At 44.1% G+C, this 18759-nt stretch overlaps 1 protein-coding gene across 4 annotated transcripts; it reads right to left on the reverse strand.

The window, feature by feature from the left end:
- Positions 1–242: 242 nt before the first annotated feature.
- LOC122128089 (histone H2A.V) lies at positions 243–18483 on the reverse strand. Of its 4 annotated transcripts, none has more exons than XM_042702417.1 (5): positions 18382–18483; positions 15262–15339; positions 11258–11371; positions 2521–2650; positions 243–571 (listed from the first exon to the last, which is right to left on the reverse strand). In XM_042702417.1, exons 1-5 carry the CDS (start codon positions 18382–18384, stop codon positions 510–512), a joined length of 387 nt encoding a protein of 128 aa, XP_042558351.1. In that variant the 5' UTR covers positions 18385–18483; the 3' UTR covers positions 243–509. The 4 variants fall into 4 exon arrangements, 3 of the variants coding, with proteins under 3 accessions (XP_042558351.1, XP_042558352.1, XP_042558353.1); XR_006151355.1 differs by lacking the exon at positions 243–571 and adding an exon at positions 8306–8435 and having other exon boundaries at positions 2616–2650; XM_042702418.1 differs by lacking the exon at positions 11258–11371.
- Between the last annotated feature and the right edge of the window lie 276 nt (positions 18484–18759).

The following is an 18759-nucleotide window of genomic DNA, read 5'->3' on the forward strand; positions in this document are numbered from 1 at the left end:
TCTAAATGGAGAGATAACTCCTAATTGATGGCATTAGTTCAGTTATTAGAGATATGCAATTAAGTAACTACAAAGTAATAGCATCAAAGACTGAAGATTCACATGATATCAGTCATGCTGAATAAAGCTAGTTTCCTCATTTCTGCTTCAGGATTATTTTGAGGATCTAACTTGAGACAAAATATTTCAAGTCTGAGCAAAATATTTCTAATATATCATGAACAGAACAGTTTGCAGACAAATTAGTTTTGTAGAAAATGGTTTATCAATTCCATTTTGGTATAAAACACATGGAAGAAAGCTGGCCAATCTACACAACTATCACGATGTGAAAAGGTTCTTTTATCAAACTTTGAGTCTAAAAATGTACAAATGTTTTTTCTGTCATGCCTTCAGTAATTTTCTATGCTTTTCTATTTAACTATTTAAAAAAATTCCATACATTTCCATTGTTTTCGTCTGTCCCAGTTACAGTACAGTGATGGGAAGGAAAAGGGTTAAACAACCCTCTAAGCAGTTTTCTGCTGTCCCTTCTTTCCAATTAGAGATTTGTGGATGTGAGGGATCACACCTAGAACGAAATTTAAAAAAAAGTTATTAAAACAGTCTTTCCATTGGTCAATCTTAATGCTTTAGTTCTTGAAGTGAAAAAAAAGAATTATATAAAGAATAAGATTTACTCAAGTCTATTTTACATTCTGATCCTATTAAAACTATCTCTATCTAAGCTGGGCACCATTGGCTCACACCTGCAGTCCCATCTACTCAGGAGGCTGAGCTCTGAGGATAGAGGCTCAAAGCAAGCCCAGGCAGGAAAGTCCATGACACTTATCTCCAATCAATGGCAAAAAACGAAAGTAGAGCTGTGGCTCAAGTGGTAGAGCAGCAGCACTGAGTGAAAAGTTAAGCAAGAGTACAAGACCCCAAGTGTAAGACACAGTACCAGCACCAAACCAAACCAAACAAGCCGGGTGCTGGTGGTTCACTCCTGTAATCCTAGCTACTCGGAAGGCTGAGATTTCAGGATCTCAGTTCCAAGCCAGCCCAGGCAGGAAAGTCTGTGAGACTCATCACCAATTAACCACTAGAAAACAGAAAGTAATGCTGTGGCTCAAAGTGGTAGAATGCCAGCCTACCACCACCACCAAAAACCTGAAAGTACATCAAGGGTTTTCCCAAAAGCTAATGTAGGTGAAACTGTTGAGTTTATATGCATTTTAAGCAAAGAGTCACCAATAGCTTTCATAAACCTTCAATTTACATCCAAACTTTCATTGATCCTGATCAACTTCCACTACCTTCAGCCCTTCCAGGGTTATTGGCTAGAAGATTTCTCAAGATCATTTCTCAAACAGTTTAGAAGATAAGCAAGAATTACTTCAAAAATCAGGCTTGAAATATTCCATATAAAATTTAGAATAAAGCCGGAGATGGTGGCTCACACCTGTAATCCTAGCTACTCAGGAGGCTGAGATCTGAGGATCACGGTTCAAATCTAGCACAGGCAGGAAAGGGCAGGAAAGTCCCTGAGACTCCTATCTCCAATAAACCACTAGAAAACCAGAAGTGGCACTGTGGCTCAAGTGGTAGAGTGCTCGCCTTGAGTTGAAGAGCTGAGGGACAAGGCCCAAGCCCAAAGTTCAAGCCCCACAACCGACCCAAAAAAAAAAAGATATATTGGATTCACAAACTGATTTGTTAAATGGCAACTCCTTTGTATAACTATTTAAAGGTAATAATTTTTTTTCTTAGCTTTTTTTTGTCATCGGTGGTGGGGCTTGAACTCTGGACCGGGGCACTCTACCTGAGCTCTTCAACTCTTCAAGCACTCTACCACTTGAGCCACAGCGTCACTTCCAGTTTTCTGGTGGTTAATTGAAGGTAAGAGTCTCACGGACGTTCCTGCCTGAGCTGGCTTTGAACCATGATCCTCAAATCTCAGACTCCTGGTATCTAGGATTATAGGGGTGAGCCACTGGTGCCTGGCTTTTTTTTCTTTTCTTTTTTTTTTTTGGGGGGGGGTCCGGTCGTGGGGCCTGAACTCTGGGCCTGGGTGCTGTCCCTTAGCTCTTCAGCTCAAGGCTAGTGCTCTACCACTTGAGCCACAGCGCCACTTCCGGCTTTTTTCTTTTTGCTTATGTGGTGCTGAGAAATCGAACCCAGGGCCTCGAGCATGCAAGGCAAGCGCTCTACCACTGAGCCACCTTCCCAGCCACCCCTCCTTTTTTTTCTTTAATTTAGACAAACAAGCTGGATGCTGGTGGTTTATGCCTGTAATGCTAGCTACTAAGGAGGCTGAGATCTGAAGATTGTGGTTTGAAGCCAGCCTGAGCATGGAAGTCCCTGAGATTCTTAACTCCAAAAAAAGCCAGAAGTAGCACTGTGGCTCATAGTGGTAGAGAGCTAGCCCTGAGCAAAAAGAGGCTCAGTGACAGCACCCAGGCCCTGAATTCAAGCCCCAGGACTAGCAAACAAAACAAAACAAAAAGCTACTAATCATCTAGGCTTAATAATACATACCACCCCCAGCTATGGTAGCCTTGATAAGAGAATCCAGCTCTTCGTCACCACGGATTGCAAGCTGCAAGTGACGGGGAGTGATACGCTTTACTTTGAGATCCTTGGAAGCATTTCCTGCCAGTTCCAGGACCTACAAAATATCCAGGAAAACCATATCAAATAAAGGATGAACAGTGCAAGGTTTCAGCCTTACATGTTCCTCTAGCTAGTCTCCCAGCTAGAACTAAAAAGATTCTTCTAAAGGCAAGGAATGTGGCTTAGTGGTAGAGTGCTTGTCTAGCATGCGTGAGGCCCTGGGTTCAATTTCTTGGTACCACATAAATACAAAAAATAAATTATTTAAAAAAAGATCCTTCTAGTATCTGTCCATATGACACATGTGTAATTTACATATAATGATGTTATTTTTCTTATATTATTATAATGCTTTTATAAAAACTCTCAGCTACTCAGGAGGCTAAGATCTGAGGATCACGGTTCAAAAGGCAGCCCAGGCAGGAAAGGCCATGAGACTATTACCTCCAATAAACCACCAGAAAACCGGAAGTGGCTCTATGGTTCAAGTGGCAGAGCACTTGCCTTGAGCTGAAGAGCTGAGGGACAGCACCCAGGCCCAGAGTTCAAGCCCAACTGACAAAAAACAAAAATAAAAACAACCAGCTCTCCTTAGTTCATTTGATGCTTTTTATATTCATTCTCTACAATGAAGACAGAAACTTGGGCAATAATCCTACTTCTAGCTGGAAAGATGGTAGGTTACACCTGTAATCCTAATTACACAAGCATCTGAGATCTGAGGAACCATTTGAAGCCAGCTGGCAGACAATCCCTGGCAAAAATTCAGAAATAGGTGTAGTTTAAGTGGTATAATACCAGCTTTAAGCAAAAAAAGCTAAATAAGAGCACAAAAGTCCTGAGTTTAAGTCCCAGTACTGGTATCAAAAAGAAAAAAAAATTAATCAAACCAAACCAACCATACAATTAAAACAAAACCAGGTGCTGGTCAAGGATGCTGAGATCTGAGGATCAGCCCAAGCAGACACATTCCTGAGACGATCTTCAATTAACCAACAAAAAGCCACAAGTAGAGATATGGCTCAAGTGCCATCCTTGAGCAAAAAAGCTAAGTAAGGTACTGCCCAAACCCTGAGTTTCAAGCCCTGATACTGACACATGAAAACAAAAATATAAACAACTTACTATTACAAAGAAAAAAAATTAAACTACAATGTATATTATCACCTCTTATCTATGATTCTAAATGTGAGCATTTATAAAGGCCATATATTTTAATAAATACATATAGTACTTTTTGATACCGATATAGTGCATTTTCCTTAATGACTATGACTTTTTTTGTTGTTGTTGTTGGTTGTGGGGCTTGAATGCTGTCCCACAGCTCTTCAGCTCAAGGCGAGCACTCTACCACTTGAACCATAGCGCCACTTAGGGTTTTTTTAGTGGTTTATTCACGGAGGGGGGGGGCCGGCGGGGGGCCTGGGAAGGTGGCTCAGTGGTAGAGTGCTTGTCTCACATGCATGAGGCCCTGGGTTCAATTCCTCAGCAACACATAAGCAGAAAAAAAAAAAAAGCTGGAAGTGGCACTGCAGCTCAAGTGGTATAGCGTTAGCTTGAGCTGAAGAGCTGAGGACGGTGCCCAGACCCAGAGTTCAGGCCCCATGACTGACCAAAAAAAAAAAAAGTTCTTAGGACTTTCCTTCCTGGGCTGGCTTTGAACCATGATCCTCAGATCTCAGCCTCCTGAGTAGCTAGGATTACGGCATGAGCCACTGGCGCCCAGCAATGACTATGACTTCTTAATGTCATAAAAAAAATTTGAAATGTAATTTGAAATTTCTGATTCATGGTTTTCAATGTTAGTGGGTACTATAAAACTAGCCAGGTGCTGGTGGCTCACATCTGAAACTCTAGCTACTCAGGAGGCTGAGATCTAAGAACTGCATTTCAAAGCCAGCCCAGGCTGGTAAGTCCATGAGACCAGAAAACCAGAAGTGGCATTGTGGCTCAAAGTGGTAGAACACTAGGTTTGAACAAAAGAGCTCAAGGACAGTGCCCAGGCCTTGACTTCAAACGCCAGGACTGACAAAAGAAAAAAGTAAAAAAAAAAAGCTATAAACAATAAATCTTTTATCCCACAGCAGCAATCTTCAAATTTCTTTTTCCTTTTTACCAGTCATAGGGCTTGAGCTGAGCATGGATTCTCTCGCTAAACCTCTTTGTTCTCAAGGCTAGCACTCTATAACTTGAACCACAGTGCCACTTCGAGTTTTTGAGTGGTTACTTAGAGATAATGATCTCACAGGGACTTCTCTGCCCAGGCTAGCGTCAAGCTGTTATACTCAGATCTTAGCCTTCTGAGTAGCTAGGATTATAGGCATGAACCACTGTCACCTGGAAGAATCCTCAAATTTCAAGTCCACTTAGCTACAACATGGTACTGTTGGTTTTTACCTTCATAAACTCCACTGGCATCAATCAGTATAAAAATCACTCCTCAAAGCCTTCTCAAATATATTTATTTATTTTATTTATTTAATATTGTCAGTCATGGGGCCAGAACTCTGGGCCTAGGCGCTGTCCCTGAGCTCTTCAGCTTGAGGCTAACGCTCTACCACTTGAGCCACAGCGCCACTTCTGGCATTTTCTGCATATGTGGTGCTGAGGAATTGAACCCAGGGCCTCATGCATGCAAGGCAAGCAATCACCCCTGAGCCACCTTCTCAAATATGTAAGTAGAGCAGAAGTAAGACTTGAATGTACATCAGAATCAAATGTTGACCTGAGCTTTAAAAACTGACACTTGCCCATCCTTCCCAGGGACTCTGACAGGTCTGGGATGAGACATAGCAGCAGCATTTTTTGAAAGCTTTCTAAATGGTTCTAGTTCCAAGCCAAGATCAAAAAGTGCTTATCCTTGCTCTACACTGTCTTGGCTGAGGGTGCAGACTACTAAACGACTAACTCCAAATTTAAGTGTAGGCAATGTACCACTTTAAAAATTCTATGTTCTGGGGCTGGGAATGTGGCTCAGTGGTAGAGTGCTTACTTAGCATGTATGAAGCCCTGTGTTCAATTCCTTAGTACCACATAAACAGAAAAAAGCCTGAAGTGGTGCTGTGGCTTAAGTGGTAAAGCACTAACTTTCAGCCAAAAGAAGCTCAGAGATAGTAACCAGACCCTGAGTTCAAGCCCCATGACAAGCAAAAAAACAAAACAAAACAACAAAAACCCCAAAACTGTATGTGCTGTTAAAACCCACATCTCTCTTTATGGTACTGATATTGAATCTAGGGCCTGTTAGGTCCTTAACTCTATTCTTTGTGCTGTACCCTCTGTTTAATTTATGGTAGTCGCATAATACCTATAATCTGTCACTTGGAAGACTGAGGCAGAAGTATTACCAGTGTAAGAACTGCTGGTCAACTCTAAGACCAACATGTAATTAAAACAAAGAGAGAGAGGGAGAGAAAAAAGAAAAAGAAAGAAGCCCTGTTGGCTCACACATCTATAATCCTACTCTAAAAGCCTCAGATCCAGAAGATGTGGTTTAAAATCTGCCTGAGCAAAAAAATACCAGAGACTTCATCTCCAAAATAACCAGCAAGCTGGATACTGGCAGCTTATGCCTATAACCCTAGCTACTCAGGATACTAAGATCTGAAGATGGTGGTTTGAAGCCAGCCAGGGTAGGAACAAACTACTCAAATAAGCTGGAAGTGGCGCTGTGGCTCAAGCAGTAGGTCACTTGCCTTGAGCAAAAAGAAGTTCAGAGTTAGCACCCAGGCGCAGAGTTTAAGCCCCAGGCTTGGCAAGAAACCCAACAAACCAACAAAAAACACCCCCCCCAAAAGGTGAGCTAGAGAAGAAGAACACCAGATGAGCAAGCTGGCTAGTATGAGGTCCTCAGATACTATTCCACCAAAAAACAAAACAAAAGCAGAAAAATGCAAGGAGATAGAACAATAGTGATTTAAAGCAAATCCAGGCAACAACAGATAGCTAGACCTTATATCCAAAACCAATCTCGGCTACTCAGGAGATGTCTCGGGAGAGCAGGAAGATCTGGGTTTGAGGCAAGAAGAAATTCAGGCAAGAAGAAATGATGATCCCATATTAATATATAAGCCAGGTGTGGTGATATGAGCCAGTGATCCTAGCTATTCTGGGGTCCATAAGTAGGAGGATTTCAGGCTGAGGCAAGTCCTACGCAAAAACTCAACTCTAACAGGGTACCTGTGGCTCACACCTGTAATCCCAGCTACTCAGGAGGCTGAGATCTCAGGATTACGATTCAATGCCAGCTGGGGAGGAATATCCATGAGACTCTTATCTCCAATAAACCACCAGAAAACTGGAAGTGGCACTGTGGCTCAAGTTAGTAGAGCACTTGCCTTGAGCTGAAGAGCTGAGAGACAATGCCTAGGCTCAGAGTTCAAGTCCCACAACCGACACAAAACAAACAAACAAACAAACTCTACTAGGGAAAAAAAAAAGGCTGAAAGGGTTGGGAGTGTGGTAGAATTCTTAACCTCAGCACCACCAACAAACATACAAACAAAACAAAAAATAAGCCACCTGCAATCCCATCTATACAAGAGGCAGAGGTAGGAACATTAGGAATAGATACGAGTCTGGGAAAGTATGAGAGACCACATGAAAAATCAAAGCCAAAAAGGCTGGGGGTATGTAAGTAGTAGAGCCTAACATGTGTGAAGCACTGGTATGAAAAATAAAAATTAACAAAACAAAACACACTGTCCAAAAAGAAATGTATTCTTTACCTGACATATAATTATAAACCATCTGTAAATCACCTTTAAAACAATAAAAAAGGAAAAAAAATTTAAAAAAATTAAGGGGAGGGAAGGAATGAGAGGGAACAGCTTATCCTAAGCAAAAGGAAAGAAATGTACATTACATATCACCCCATAGAGAAGAAATAGTAGTATTGTCAAAGCTCATAGAATTCACAAAAATTAAAGACCATGATAATGACAATTTGCCTTGTAAAGGTTTTGTGTTTGTGACTTTAACTAAGTACCACTATCTCAGAATACTGTGAAATTGGGCTGGGAAGGTGGCTCAGTGGTAGAGTACTTGCCTTGCTTGCCTGAGGTCCTGAGTTTGATTCCTCAGCACCACATAAACAAAAAGAAAAGCCGGAAGTGGTGCTGTGGCTCAAATGGTAGAGCGCTAGCCTTGAGCTGAAGAGCAGAGGGACAGCGCCCAGGCCCAGAGTTCAGGCCCCATGACTGGACCCCCCCTCCAAAAAAAAAAAAAGAATACTGTGAAATTTGTGCAAACACTTAATCCAATAAAAAATTAAAAAAAATTTAAAATGTAGTGTAGATGAGACTTAAGCAGTACAATCTAAAATACTATGTTGCATCAGCATGAACAAAAATGAATAACTAGCCGGGCGCTGGTGGCTCACGCCTGTAATCCTAGCTACTCAGGAGACTGAGATCTGAGGATCACAGTTCAAAGCCAGGCAGGAAAGTCCGTGAGACTCTTATCTCCAATAAACCACTAGAAAACCTGAAGTGGTGCTGTGGCTCAAGTGCTAGAGCTCTCGCCTTGAGCTGAAGAGCTGTGGGACAGCGCCCAAGCCCTGAGTTCAAGGCCCATGACTGACAAAAAAAAAAAGAATAACTTGGGCTATGAATGTATCTTAGTGATAGAGTGCTTGCCTAGCATGCATGAGGTCCTGGCTTTGATTCTTGGTACCATATAAACAAAAATAAAATAAAATAAAAAAGAATACCTTGATGGACATGATGGCCCAAATGTGTAATTCCAGCAGCTAGGAGGCAGAGGCAGGAGGATTGAGAATTTGAGGTCAAATTGGGCTACATAGTGAGTTCCAGGCCATCTTGAGGCATGTAGTGAGACACCTGTCTCAAAAAACCAGAACAAACAAAAACCACATACCTTTCTAGAGTCTGCAGTTAAAAAAAATCTAGTATAATACTGAAAGTGTTTCAATAATACCACACAAAACAACCTGCCCATGACACAAACTCTAAACTATTGATAATTCAATGTTAAATAATCAAAGGGACACGAAGTGAGTTGGAGAAGATAATAAAATGACAGCAACAATAAATGACACATACTTAGGCCTACACTCCTCCATCTAATTCCCTACCACATACTCCTCAATCAAGACCATTCTGTTTATTAGCTTGGCAGTCTGTGCACTTGACTGGCTTGCTATTCAGATTATTTTCCTTGTGTGGAATAAAGCTGAAGGACTTTCATGTCTTCCAATTAGTTTTCCTTAGGATAAACAGGGATGTCACAGTTTAAGAATTACAAACTCGGGGGCTGGGAAGGTGGCTCAGTGGTAGAGCACTTGCCTTGCATGCTCGAGGCCCTGGGTTCAATTCCTCAGCACCACATAAGAAAAAAGCCGGAAGTGGCGCTGTGGCTCAAGTGGTAGAGCGCTAGCCTTGAGCTGAAGAGCTGAGGGACAGCGCTCAGGCCCAGAGTTCAGATCCCACTACCAGACCCAAAAAAAAAAAAAGAATTACAAACTCGTCGAGGGCTGGAGGTTCATGCCTATAATCCTAGCTACTCAGGAGGCTGAGATCTGAGGATCGTGGTTCAAAGCCAGCTTGGGAAGGGCAGTCTGTTAGACTCTTATCTCCCATAACCCATTCAGAAAATTGGAAGTGTGTGGTGCTGTGGCTCAAATGGTAGAACACTTGTCTTGAGCTGAAGAGCTTAGGGACAGCACCCAGGCCTAGAGTTCAAGCCCCATGACCGGGAAAAAAATTTTTTTTTTTACAAACTCAAGCTGGGCACTGGTAGCTTACACCTGCAATCATAGCTATTCAGGAGGCTGAGATCCAAGGATCATGGTTCAAAGCCAGCTTGGGTAGGAAAGCCCATGAGATTCTTATCTCCAGTTAACCATCAGAAACCAGAAGTGGCACTGTGGCTCAAAGTGGTAGAGCACTAGCCTTGAACATAAAACCTCAGGGACAGTCTCCAAGCCATACAATTGCAAAAAAAAAAAAAAAGAACTACAAACTCTTGCCCAAGTAACGAATCTTCTGAAATGTCAAACCTATGTATAATCATACAGAAAACCAGAAGATCTTTACCTAACAAGTAAAAGATCTGTGACATCATCATAATACATTTGGGACTTTTATGTATCACCCTGGGTATTCTTCTTCTCCTGCCACCTTTTTGAGACAGTGTCTTTCTGTGGAGCACAGGCTGGCCTGGAAGAGATTCTCCTGTCTCAGCCTCCTGAGTGGCTGTATTATAAGTGAGTTCCACTGTACCTGCCTAGAGCAACATTCTGGCTAGCTTTTTTCTGCCCAAAATCTTCATAAATGAACAGGTTATACTATAACTTGTCTCTTGACTCTATTAACATATACCTCAGTATTCACTTTATTACTATTTTACACTCTTATGTCACTTAAAAATATGGATTACTGGCCATTCCTTAATTGTAATAATAAGCACACTGAGGCTTTGTTTTGTTGGTACTGGGGTTTGAACTTTTGCACCTGCTCAGTTTGCTTTCTCAACTGGCACTCTACTGCTTAAGCCATACCACCAGCCTGGCTTCTTGCTGGTTATTTGGGAGATAGAACCTTGTGAACTCCTCTGCCAAGGCTGGCTTTAAAATCTCAATCCTGCAGACATGAGCCACCAGCACCAGGTATATCAAGTTTTATTTTTAACACTGGCACTGCATGATTGATAGGCTGACAGAGGCATTTATAACTGCTATTTAAAAGAACCAGATTGAGTGGGAGAGAATGAGGGACGGGGTAACTGTTAAAAAAGAAATGTACTCATTACCTGACTTATGTAACTGCAGCCCTCTGTACATCACCTTAACAATAAAATTTAAATTTAAAAAGAAAAGAAACAGGGCTGGGAAGGTGGCTCAGTGGTAGAGCGCTTGTCTCACCACATAAGCAAAAAGAAAAAAGCTGGAAGTGGCGCTGTGGCTCAAGTGGTAGAGCGCTAGCCTTGAGCTGAAGAGCTGAGGGACAGTGCCCAGGCCCAGAGTTCAGGCCCCACGACCGGCCTTCCCCCCCCCCACACACAAAAAAAGAAAAGAAACCAGATGAAGGCCAGGTTCGAGGCAGGTCAGCATGGGCAAGACTAGGAGACTATCTAAAAAGAAGAAGAAGTAAAAACCAGGTGCCTGTAATCCCAGCTACTTGAGAAGTGGACCTAAGAAGGTCATGGTCTTAGATCAGCCTAGACAAATGAGTATAAGACCTTTCCTAAAAAACTAAAAGCAAGCCGGGTGCTGGTGGCTCACGCCTGTAATCCTAGCTACTCAGGAGGCTGAGATCTGAGGATCTCGGTTCAAAGCCAGCCCAGGCAGAAGAGACCGTGAGACTCTTACCTCCAATAAACCACTAGAAAACCGGAAGTGGAGCTGTGGCTCAAGTGGTAGAACACTCGCCTTGAGCTGAAGAGCGCAGGGACAGCGCCCAAGCCCAGAGTTCAAGCCCACAACTGGGAAAAAAAAAAGAAAAAAGAAACTAAAAGCAAAGGGACTGTGTGCATGGGTTAAGCAGTAGAATATCTCAAATTGCAAGACTTGAGTTTAATCCTCAGTACAGCCAAAGAGAAAGAAAAAGAAATCCAAGAGCATACATGTCTCTGTGGGTTGCAGAACTTAGTTTAGAGCACCTTGTGGACTTCCCTATACAAGACATTTCATTGCCCCACAAACCTCAGCAGTGAGGTACTCCAGAATTGCAGCACTGTACACGGCAGCAGTGGCACCCACCCGTCCATGGCTTGTGGTTCGAGTCTTCAAGTGTCTGTGGATGCGGCCCACAGGAAACTGCAAGAGAGATGTCTCACTGGCAAGTACTGACAAAGGTCTTCATTGAGGTTAATCAATGGTTTATTACAAGTAAAGCACGAACTAATAACCTGGGTGCACAGAAGTCAAAGCTATTTGGCAACAGTTCCTAGGTCCTATGGGTATACCCTGGTAATCAGCTCCAAATCTGTCAATTCTGCACAATATGGACAGAGGATTTCATTTTCAGATGACAGAAGTGATGCTGGCTAGCATCCATTGCATATGTGATGTGTCATCCAGTCACCTCTTCCACCCAATAAGCCACACATAACTGTGATACCCAACCATCTTTCCTCTCATCCTAACTCTTCTTTCTTCAGTTTCAAGAAGTGACCTGATGGTTAGAAGTATCAGCACCACTTATCTTCTCTATTCAGAAAGAGTCCTTTGAGGCCTGGGGTGTGGCTCAAGTGGCAGAGCACTTGCTTAGTGAGTCTAAGGCCCTGAGTTCAAATCTCATGGGGCGGGGGAGGGGAGGAGAAGGGGAAGGTTTGCAGGGAGAAAGTATTCTCTCATCTCTAAAGTATCCTAATCCTACTTGCTTGTGATTTTTTCTTTTTTTTTTTTTTTTTTTTTGGGGGGGGGGGGCTTAACTCTGGGCCTGGGCACTGTCCCTGAGCTCTTCAGCTCAAGGAAAGCACTCTACTACTTGAGCCATAGTACCACTTCTCGTGTTAATTGAAGGTAAGAGGCTCAGGGACTTTCCTGCCCAGGCTGGCTTTGAACATGATCCTCAGATCTCAGCCTCCTGAGTAGTTAAGGCTTACAGGTGTGAGCCACCTGACTTGTTTGTGCTTTTACGCCCACTCCCACCAGGGTTTTTTGTTTTTTGTTTTTTTTTTTTGGTCCAGTCATGGGGCCTGAACTCTGGGCCTGGGCACTGTCCCTCAGCTCTTCAGCTCAAGGCTAGTGCTCTACCACTTGAGCCACAGTGCTACTTCCGGCTTTTTTCTTTTGCTTATGTGGTGCTAAGGAATCAAACCAAGGGCCTCATGCATTCAAGGCAAGCGTCCTACCACTGAGCCACCTTCCCAGCCCGGGGTTTTTGTTTTGGTACTGGTGGCCTTGCACATGCTGCTCTGCTCTTCTTTGCTATTTACTACTTACTGTCTTACTCTCTTATTTCAGTGGTTCCTTCCTGAAAACTTTACCACATATCTTCAATTGCTTACAGTTAGTCTACATATCCCCTTCCTTTCCAAAGGCAAAATTTAAAAATTCTTTTTTTTTGGTCCGGTTGTGGGGCCTGAACTCTGGGCCTGGGTGCTGTCCCTCAGCAGTTCAGCTCAAGGCTAGCACTCTACCACTTGAGCCACAGCGCCACTTCCGGCTTTTTTCTTTTTGCTTATGTGGTGCTGAGGAATCGAACCCAGGGCCTCATGCATGCAAGGCAAGTGCTCTACCACTGAGCCACCTTCCCAGCCCCAAAATTTAAAAATTCTTACTTTCTTGTTGCCATTTTTCCCAAACCAAACTTCTTCTAACTACTACCCTTGAAGTCCAACAGTATTCTATTTTGGTTACCAATCTACTACTCACTTTATAGATCTTATTTTTTTTTATTGTATTTATTGTTTATGTGGTACCAAGGAATTGAACCCAGGGTTTCATGCACTCCACCACTAAGTCCAATTCCCAGACCCATAGATCTCATTCTTAAAAGAGTAAAAACACTCCTGCTACCCCACTCCATTAGTTTCTTAAGCAGGATTCACACCTTATTCTCCTTTACATTCTTGTGGGGACTGTGTTGTCTGGCACCTAGTAGGAATTTAAAAATATCTCTTTGGCTGGGAACTAGTAGCTCAAACCCGTAGTCCTAATCAGGAGGCTTGACCTGAGGTCATGGGCAGGAAAATCCATGACTTTTACCTCTAATTAATCACACAAAAAAGCCAGAAGGAGAGCAGTGGTTCAAGTGGTAGAATACCACTAGCCTGAGCACAAAAACTCAGAATGCCTTGGCTGAGTTCAAGCCCCAGAACCAGCACAAATATACACAAAAAATCTTCGTAGACACCAGAGCCAGTAAAGTTCTTCATTTTTTTTTTTTTTTTGGGGTCGATCGTGGGGCCTGAACTCTGGGCCTGGGTGCTGTCCCTCAGCTCTTCAGCTCAAGGCTAGCGCTCTACCACTTGAGCCATAGAGCCACTTCCGGCTTTTTTCTTTTTTTGCTTATGTGGTGCTCAGGACTCGAACCCAGGGCCTCATGCATGCAAGGCAAGCCCTCTACCACTGAGCCACCTTCCCAGCCCCTATTTATTGATTTTTTGACACAGGGTACTTCTATGAATTCAGACTGTCCTCTGCCTCCCAAATGATGAGATCACAGGTGTGACTCCTTTTTTTTTTTTTTTTAAATCAATATATAGGAGAGTAAGCATTGCTGGATGCAACAAGAGTGTAGCAGAGCTCTACATTAACTCTTGCAATGCCACCATTGAGGAGTACAAGTTTGATGCCAGCTGGAGCTACTTAGTGGAACTACTAGGAAAGAAAGAAAAGGAAAAGGAAGGGAAAGAAGAGGAAATGGAAAAGAGAAAAACAGGAGGGGTAAAAAGAGAAGGGGAGGAAGAGAGGAAAAGAGAAACAGAAAAGCAAAGGAGGAGAAAGAAATTTGGGGACAGGGTAAAGAAGAATATAGCATTTCACAGCTTCACTTTGGTCTGAAGTCTTGCTGTGCTTGGCTGATTCATACTAGGACTTGTCAACCTCATGTTTCTGAGAGGCTTGGCTATACTCATGCAAACAAATGATCTCAAATTTGTAATTCTGTTCATCACGACTCTCAAAAACGCCTCATTCATGTTTCCAACTCTGGATGTTTTCACATGGAAGTCTGGTAAACTTCAAAATGACTACTTACTTCAATTTATCTCATAGCATGCTTCTTTGCACATGTGTCCCTTAAGTTCTAAGTTTTAGAGGCCTTCTCTGACTTCCTCCCACTCCTGTATCCTTCCCCCAAACCACCCTAATTCATGTGCATGTGGTCACTTCCTAAACAATGGCAGTAACCTCCATGTCATTTTGCACAACACTTCAAACTTGCTCAAACGAACTGTCATAGTGCCCTCAAATATACAAAGTATCAAGCTTAAGAAGTTCCCTTTACCCATTTTTCAGTGTCACCTAGACCATGTTATTACCTGCCCAAGCTCACTATTACTATAAGGATAAAATCTAAATCTTGCCACATGTACAATGCTTGTAATCCCAGAATTTAGGAGATTGAGGTGGGAGATTACAAATTTGAGGCTAGTCTGGGCTTCCAAGGGAAACCATCTTGAGACATAAATCAACAAAAACCCTTATAGTTTGGCTTTCCAATTTTCTTGTTTAGAAGTGTCTCTTGGGTGGCACAATGGCAGGGAATAATTCCAGAAATTTTTGAGTGTGTTTAAATTGCAACAATATATGAAGTTGGAAAATGGTTAGTGGTTTGTATTCATTCAGCCCATAACTGACCTAGCAGGGAAATATTCAGAGAACTAAAACAAGTATTCCTTCCTGCCCTACCCCCAATTCTCACCCAGAGATTTAACGCAACCCTGCAAACACCTCCGAAGAAAAACCATAGCACACTTGCTTTCATACAATTGGTAACAATTAGGAACATAACTAAAACCTTAAGAGAACAGATTTTAATAGAATAAAATTACAAAATTCATTCAGGCCTCTTTACAATTTATTCTCATACAAAAGAATATAAAATTAATGGTTAATTTTATGACTTAAGTCTTGATCAATGAACCTCATTATTAAAGGCCTCGGTAATAAGAAGACATCTCTGAAGTTAATATCTATGGGTCATGAATAGAAACAGTAAAAGAAAATGATTCAACCTATACTGTAAGCCTCTTTACCTGTAGACCAGCTCTCTGTGAGCGAGACACTGCCTTAGCCTTGGCCTTCCCGCTGTCCTTCCCAGCTTTGCCTCCAGCCTAGATGAAAAAAAAAGTTTTGGATTAAAAGTTGAATACTGGGCTGGGAAGGTGGCTCAGTGGTACAGTGCTTGCTTTGCATGCATGAGGCCCTGGGTTCAATTCTTCAGCACCACATAAGCAGAAAAAGCCAGAAGTGGTGCTGTGGCTCAAGTGGTTAGACCACTAGCCTTGAGCTGAAGAGCTGAGGGACAGCACCCAGGCCAAGTTCAGGCCCCACACCGACAAAAAAAAAAAAAAAGACAAAAAAAAAAAAGTTGAATACTACCTCAAAAAATAACAGACAACAAAACTTGTGGTTTTATTTTTATTTTAGGTAACTAAGAGCTATCTAGGTGATCTCCTGCCTCATTGGTATCCTATCAACTTCCATGAATTTCTATTAAAAGATATCAAGCTAGGCATTGTTGGCTCTCGCTTGCAATCCTAGCTACTCAGGAGGCTGAGATCTGAGGATCACGGTTCAAAGCCAAAGCCAGCCCAAGCAGGAAAGTCCATGAGACTCTTATCTTCAATAAACCACTAGAAAACTGGAAGTGGCACTGTGGCTCAAGTGGTAGAACGCTCACCTTGAGCTGAAGAGCACAGGGACAGTGCCCAAGCCCAGAGTTAAAAAAAAAAAGATTGACCAAAAAAAAAAAAAAGATATCAAATCTGGGATCTGTAGATCTTAGTTCAAAGCTAGCATAGGCAGAACAGTCCTTGACACTCCATCTCCAAAATAACCAGCAAAAAACCAGTCTGGTGAACCGAGCATCTGTGGCTCACGCCCATAATTCTAGCTACTCAGGAGGCTGAGATCTGAGGATAGCATTTCAAAGCCAGCCTGCGCAGGAAAGGCCCGGAAACTTTTTTTTTTCTCGATCGTAGGGCTTGAACTCTGGGCCTGGGCACCGTCCCTGCTTTTCAGCACAGCACCACTTCCAGTTTTCTAGTGGTTTATTGGAGATGAGTCTAATGGACTTTCCTGCCCAGGCTAGTGTGAGCTTTGAACCGTGATCCTAAGATCTCAGCTTCCTGAGCAACTAGGATTATAGGCATGAGCCACCAGTGCTTGACTGCCCAGAAATTCTTATCTCCAATAAACCACTCAGAAAACTGGAAGTGCCACGGCTGCTCAAGTGGTAGAGTGCTAGCCTTGAGCTGAAGGGCTGAGGGACAGCGCAGGTCCTGAGTTCAAGCCATAGACTGCCACCAAAAAAAAATCTCTCCCAAACCAAAAAACTTGTATTTGGCCAATTACTTTCCCAATCACTTTCTCAAACTGTGATGTATCTAGTTGTTATCTACATATCTATATTTGTTATTGTGTAGATGTTTCAACTTTGTTAATATATGTACATATATGTGTATATATGTGTGTATGTATGTGCACACACAGAGATAAACTTAGAAACCAGATACTGACCTATCTTCATACTAATTTAACAGACACAGCTCACCTCCTATCAAGTTTAAAAATCTTTTTTTTTTTTTTTTGGGGGGGGGGTCCGGTCATGGGGCCTGAACTCTGGGCCTGGGCGCTGTCCCTCAGCTCTTCAGCTCAAGGCTAGCACTCTACCACTTGAGTCACAGCGCCACTTCCAGCTTTTTTCTGCTTATGTGGTGCTGAGGAATCGAACCCAGGGCCTCATGCATGCAAGACAAGCACTCTACCACTGAGCTACCTTCCCAGCCCTGCTTCTTGTATTTTTATCTTAAGGCTTGAGTTTTAATTACCACTAAATGGATATACAATACAGTATATCATTGGAGTCTGAGAAACATCTTAACACTGGTGAGGATCAGTAAAATCATCAACTTGACCAAATGAATTTAGTTGTCAACCTATTCCTCCATCTGGAAAAGTTATTTTACTACAAACAATAACAATAATTATGTCACAGAAATTTTAAGCCGGGCACTAATGGTATCTATAATCCTAGCTACTCAGGAGACTGACATCTAAGATTCATGATTTGAAGCCAAGCTGTGCAGGAAAGTCCATGAGATTTATATCCAACTAACCAACAAAAAGCCAGAGCTGGGTTATGTGGCTCAAGCTTTTTTGCTCAAGGACAGTGCCCAGGCCCCGAGTGCGAGCCTCAATACTGCACCAAATAAATACAAAATGTTAAAAATTACCGAAGTTGTATAATTTACAAGAACCGACACGTGCGTCCTCTGGGCTTAGGCGTCTGCTTACGGCGTGGGTGTTAGGTCTACTGGATCCCACCCGTGCTATCCTCAAGCGGGAGAAAGAATAAAACCTGACACAGATCGGGCATGAGAAGTACTGGCTTCGGGTTAACTTTTAGGCTGGCGGCTCGGGTTTGGGTTATGTCAAACCCACTGCACCGACACAGACTGTGACCCTGCCACCGGCACGTCCTTTCCATCAACTGGGGGCTGGGGATCGGATTTCAGTCGCCTTTGAGTCGTTCAAAGGCACGCTATTCTTCAGAGTGAGCGGAAGACGCTGTGAGGGAGAAGGAGGAGAACAAGTCCCCAGCCGGGGCGGAGGCAGAGGGCTGGGGAGATCGCCGGCTCGCGGGCGGGCCTGAAGGAGAGGAGCGGGGCCGTGCGCCCGGCCCGCTCCGAAGCGACCCGGCCCCAGCCCCGGCCCCGGCCCCGCCGGCCGGGCGCAGCGCCCGACCCCGCTCGGGGCCCGCGGCGGTGCCGCCTCGCAGAGCCGGTGCTGCCTTTCTCTTCCCGCGGTCAGGCGGCTGCGGCCGGGCGTTCGCCGGCGGGGCCGGGAAGGTGGCTCAGTGGTAGAGCGCTTGCCTCGCATGCCAGAGGCCCTGGGTTCGATTCCCCAGCACCACATAGCAGAACAAGCCGGAAGTGGCGCTGTGGGTGGTAGGGCGCTCGCCTGGCCTGAACAGCTGAGGGACGGCGCCCAGGCGCCCCAGAAAAGAGGTGGCCGCCGACCGCTCCGCCCCACGACCCAGCCCGACGCTCACGCAGGGCGCGGCGGCCCCGGGACGCTGACTGCCCCGGCGCCGCCAACTCCACAAGTAACGGCACCGACGCCGGGCGCCGCGCCCGCTCGGCGCCCCTTACCATGGTCACGGCAGACTCTGCTCGGCTGCGGGACCACCCACTACCACCCCGCGCCGCCGCTGCCGCCGCCGCCCTCAGCACCGGCCGCCACCGCCGCCGCCGTCGCCGCCGCCGCCAAAACCGGACAATGCCCAAGGCCCGCCTAGTACTATCACAACCAATGGCCGTTCGACTTGCTGGTTTGAACGCTAGAGGTTAGCCAATCGGGAGCCTTCTTCTACCTAGAAGCCCGCCCCCGTGGCAACGCCTCCTCAACGGTTGTTTGTTTTTGCACACGGCTCGGGGAGGCGGAGCTTCCAGCTCCAAATACTGTTGAGCTCTCGGCCTTGTTTGTTGTTGTTTTGTATTTTTATTTTTTGCCAGTCCTGGCGCTTGAAA

The sequence above is a fragment of the Dipodomys spectabilis genome, unplaced genomic scaffold (assembly GCF_019054845.1).
Source record: "Dipodomys spectabilis isolate Male_0828 unplaced genomic scaffold, ASM1905484v1 ptg000322l, whole genome shotgun sequence".
NCBI lineage: Eukaryota > Metazoa > Chordata > Mammalia > Rodentia > Heteromyidae > Dipodomys > Dipodomys spectabilis.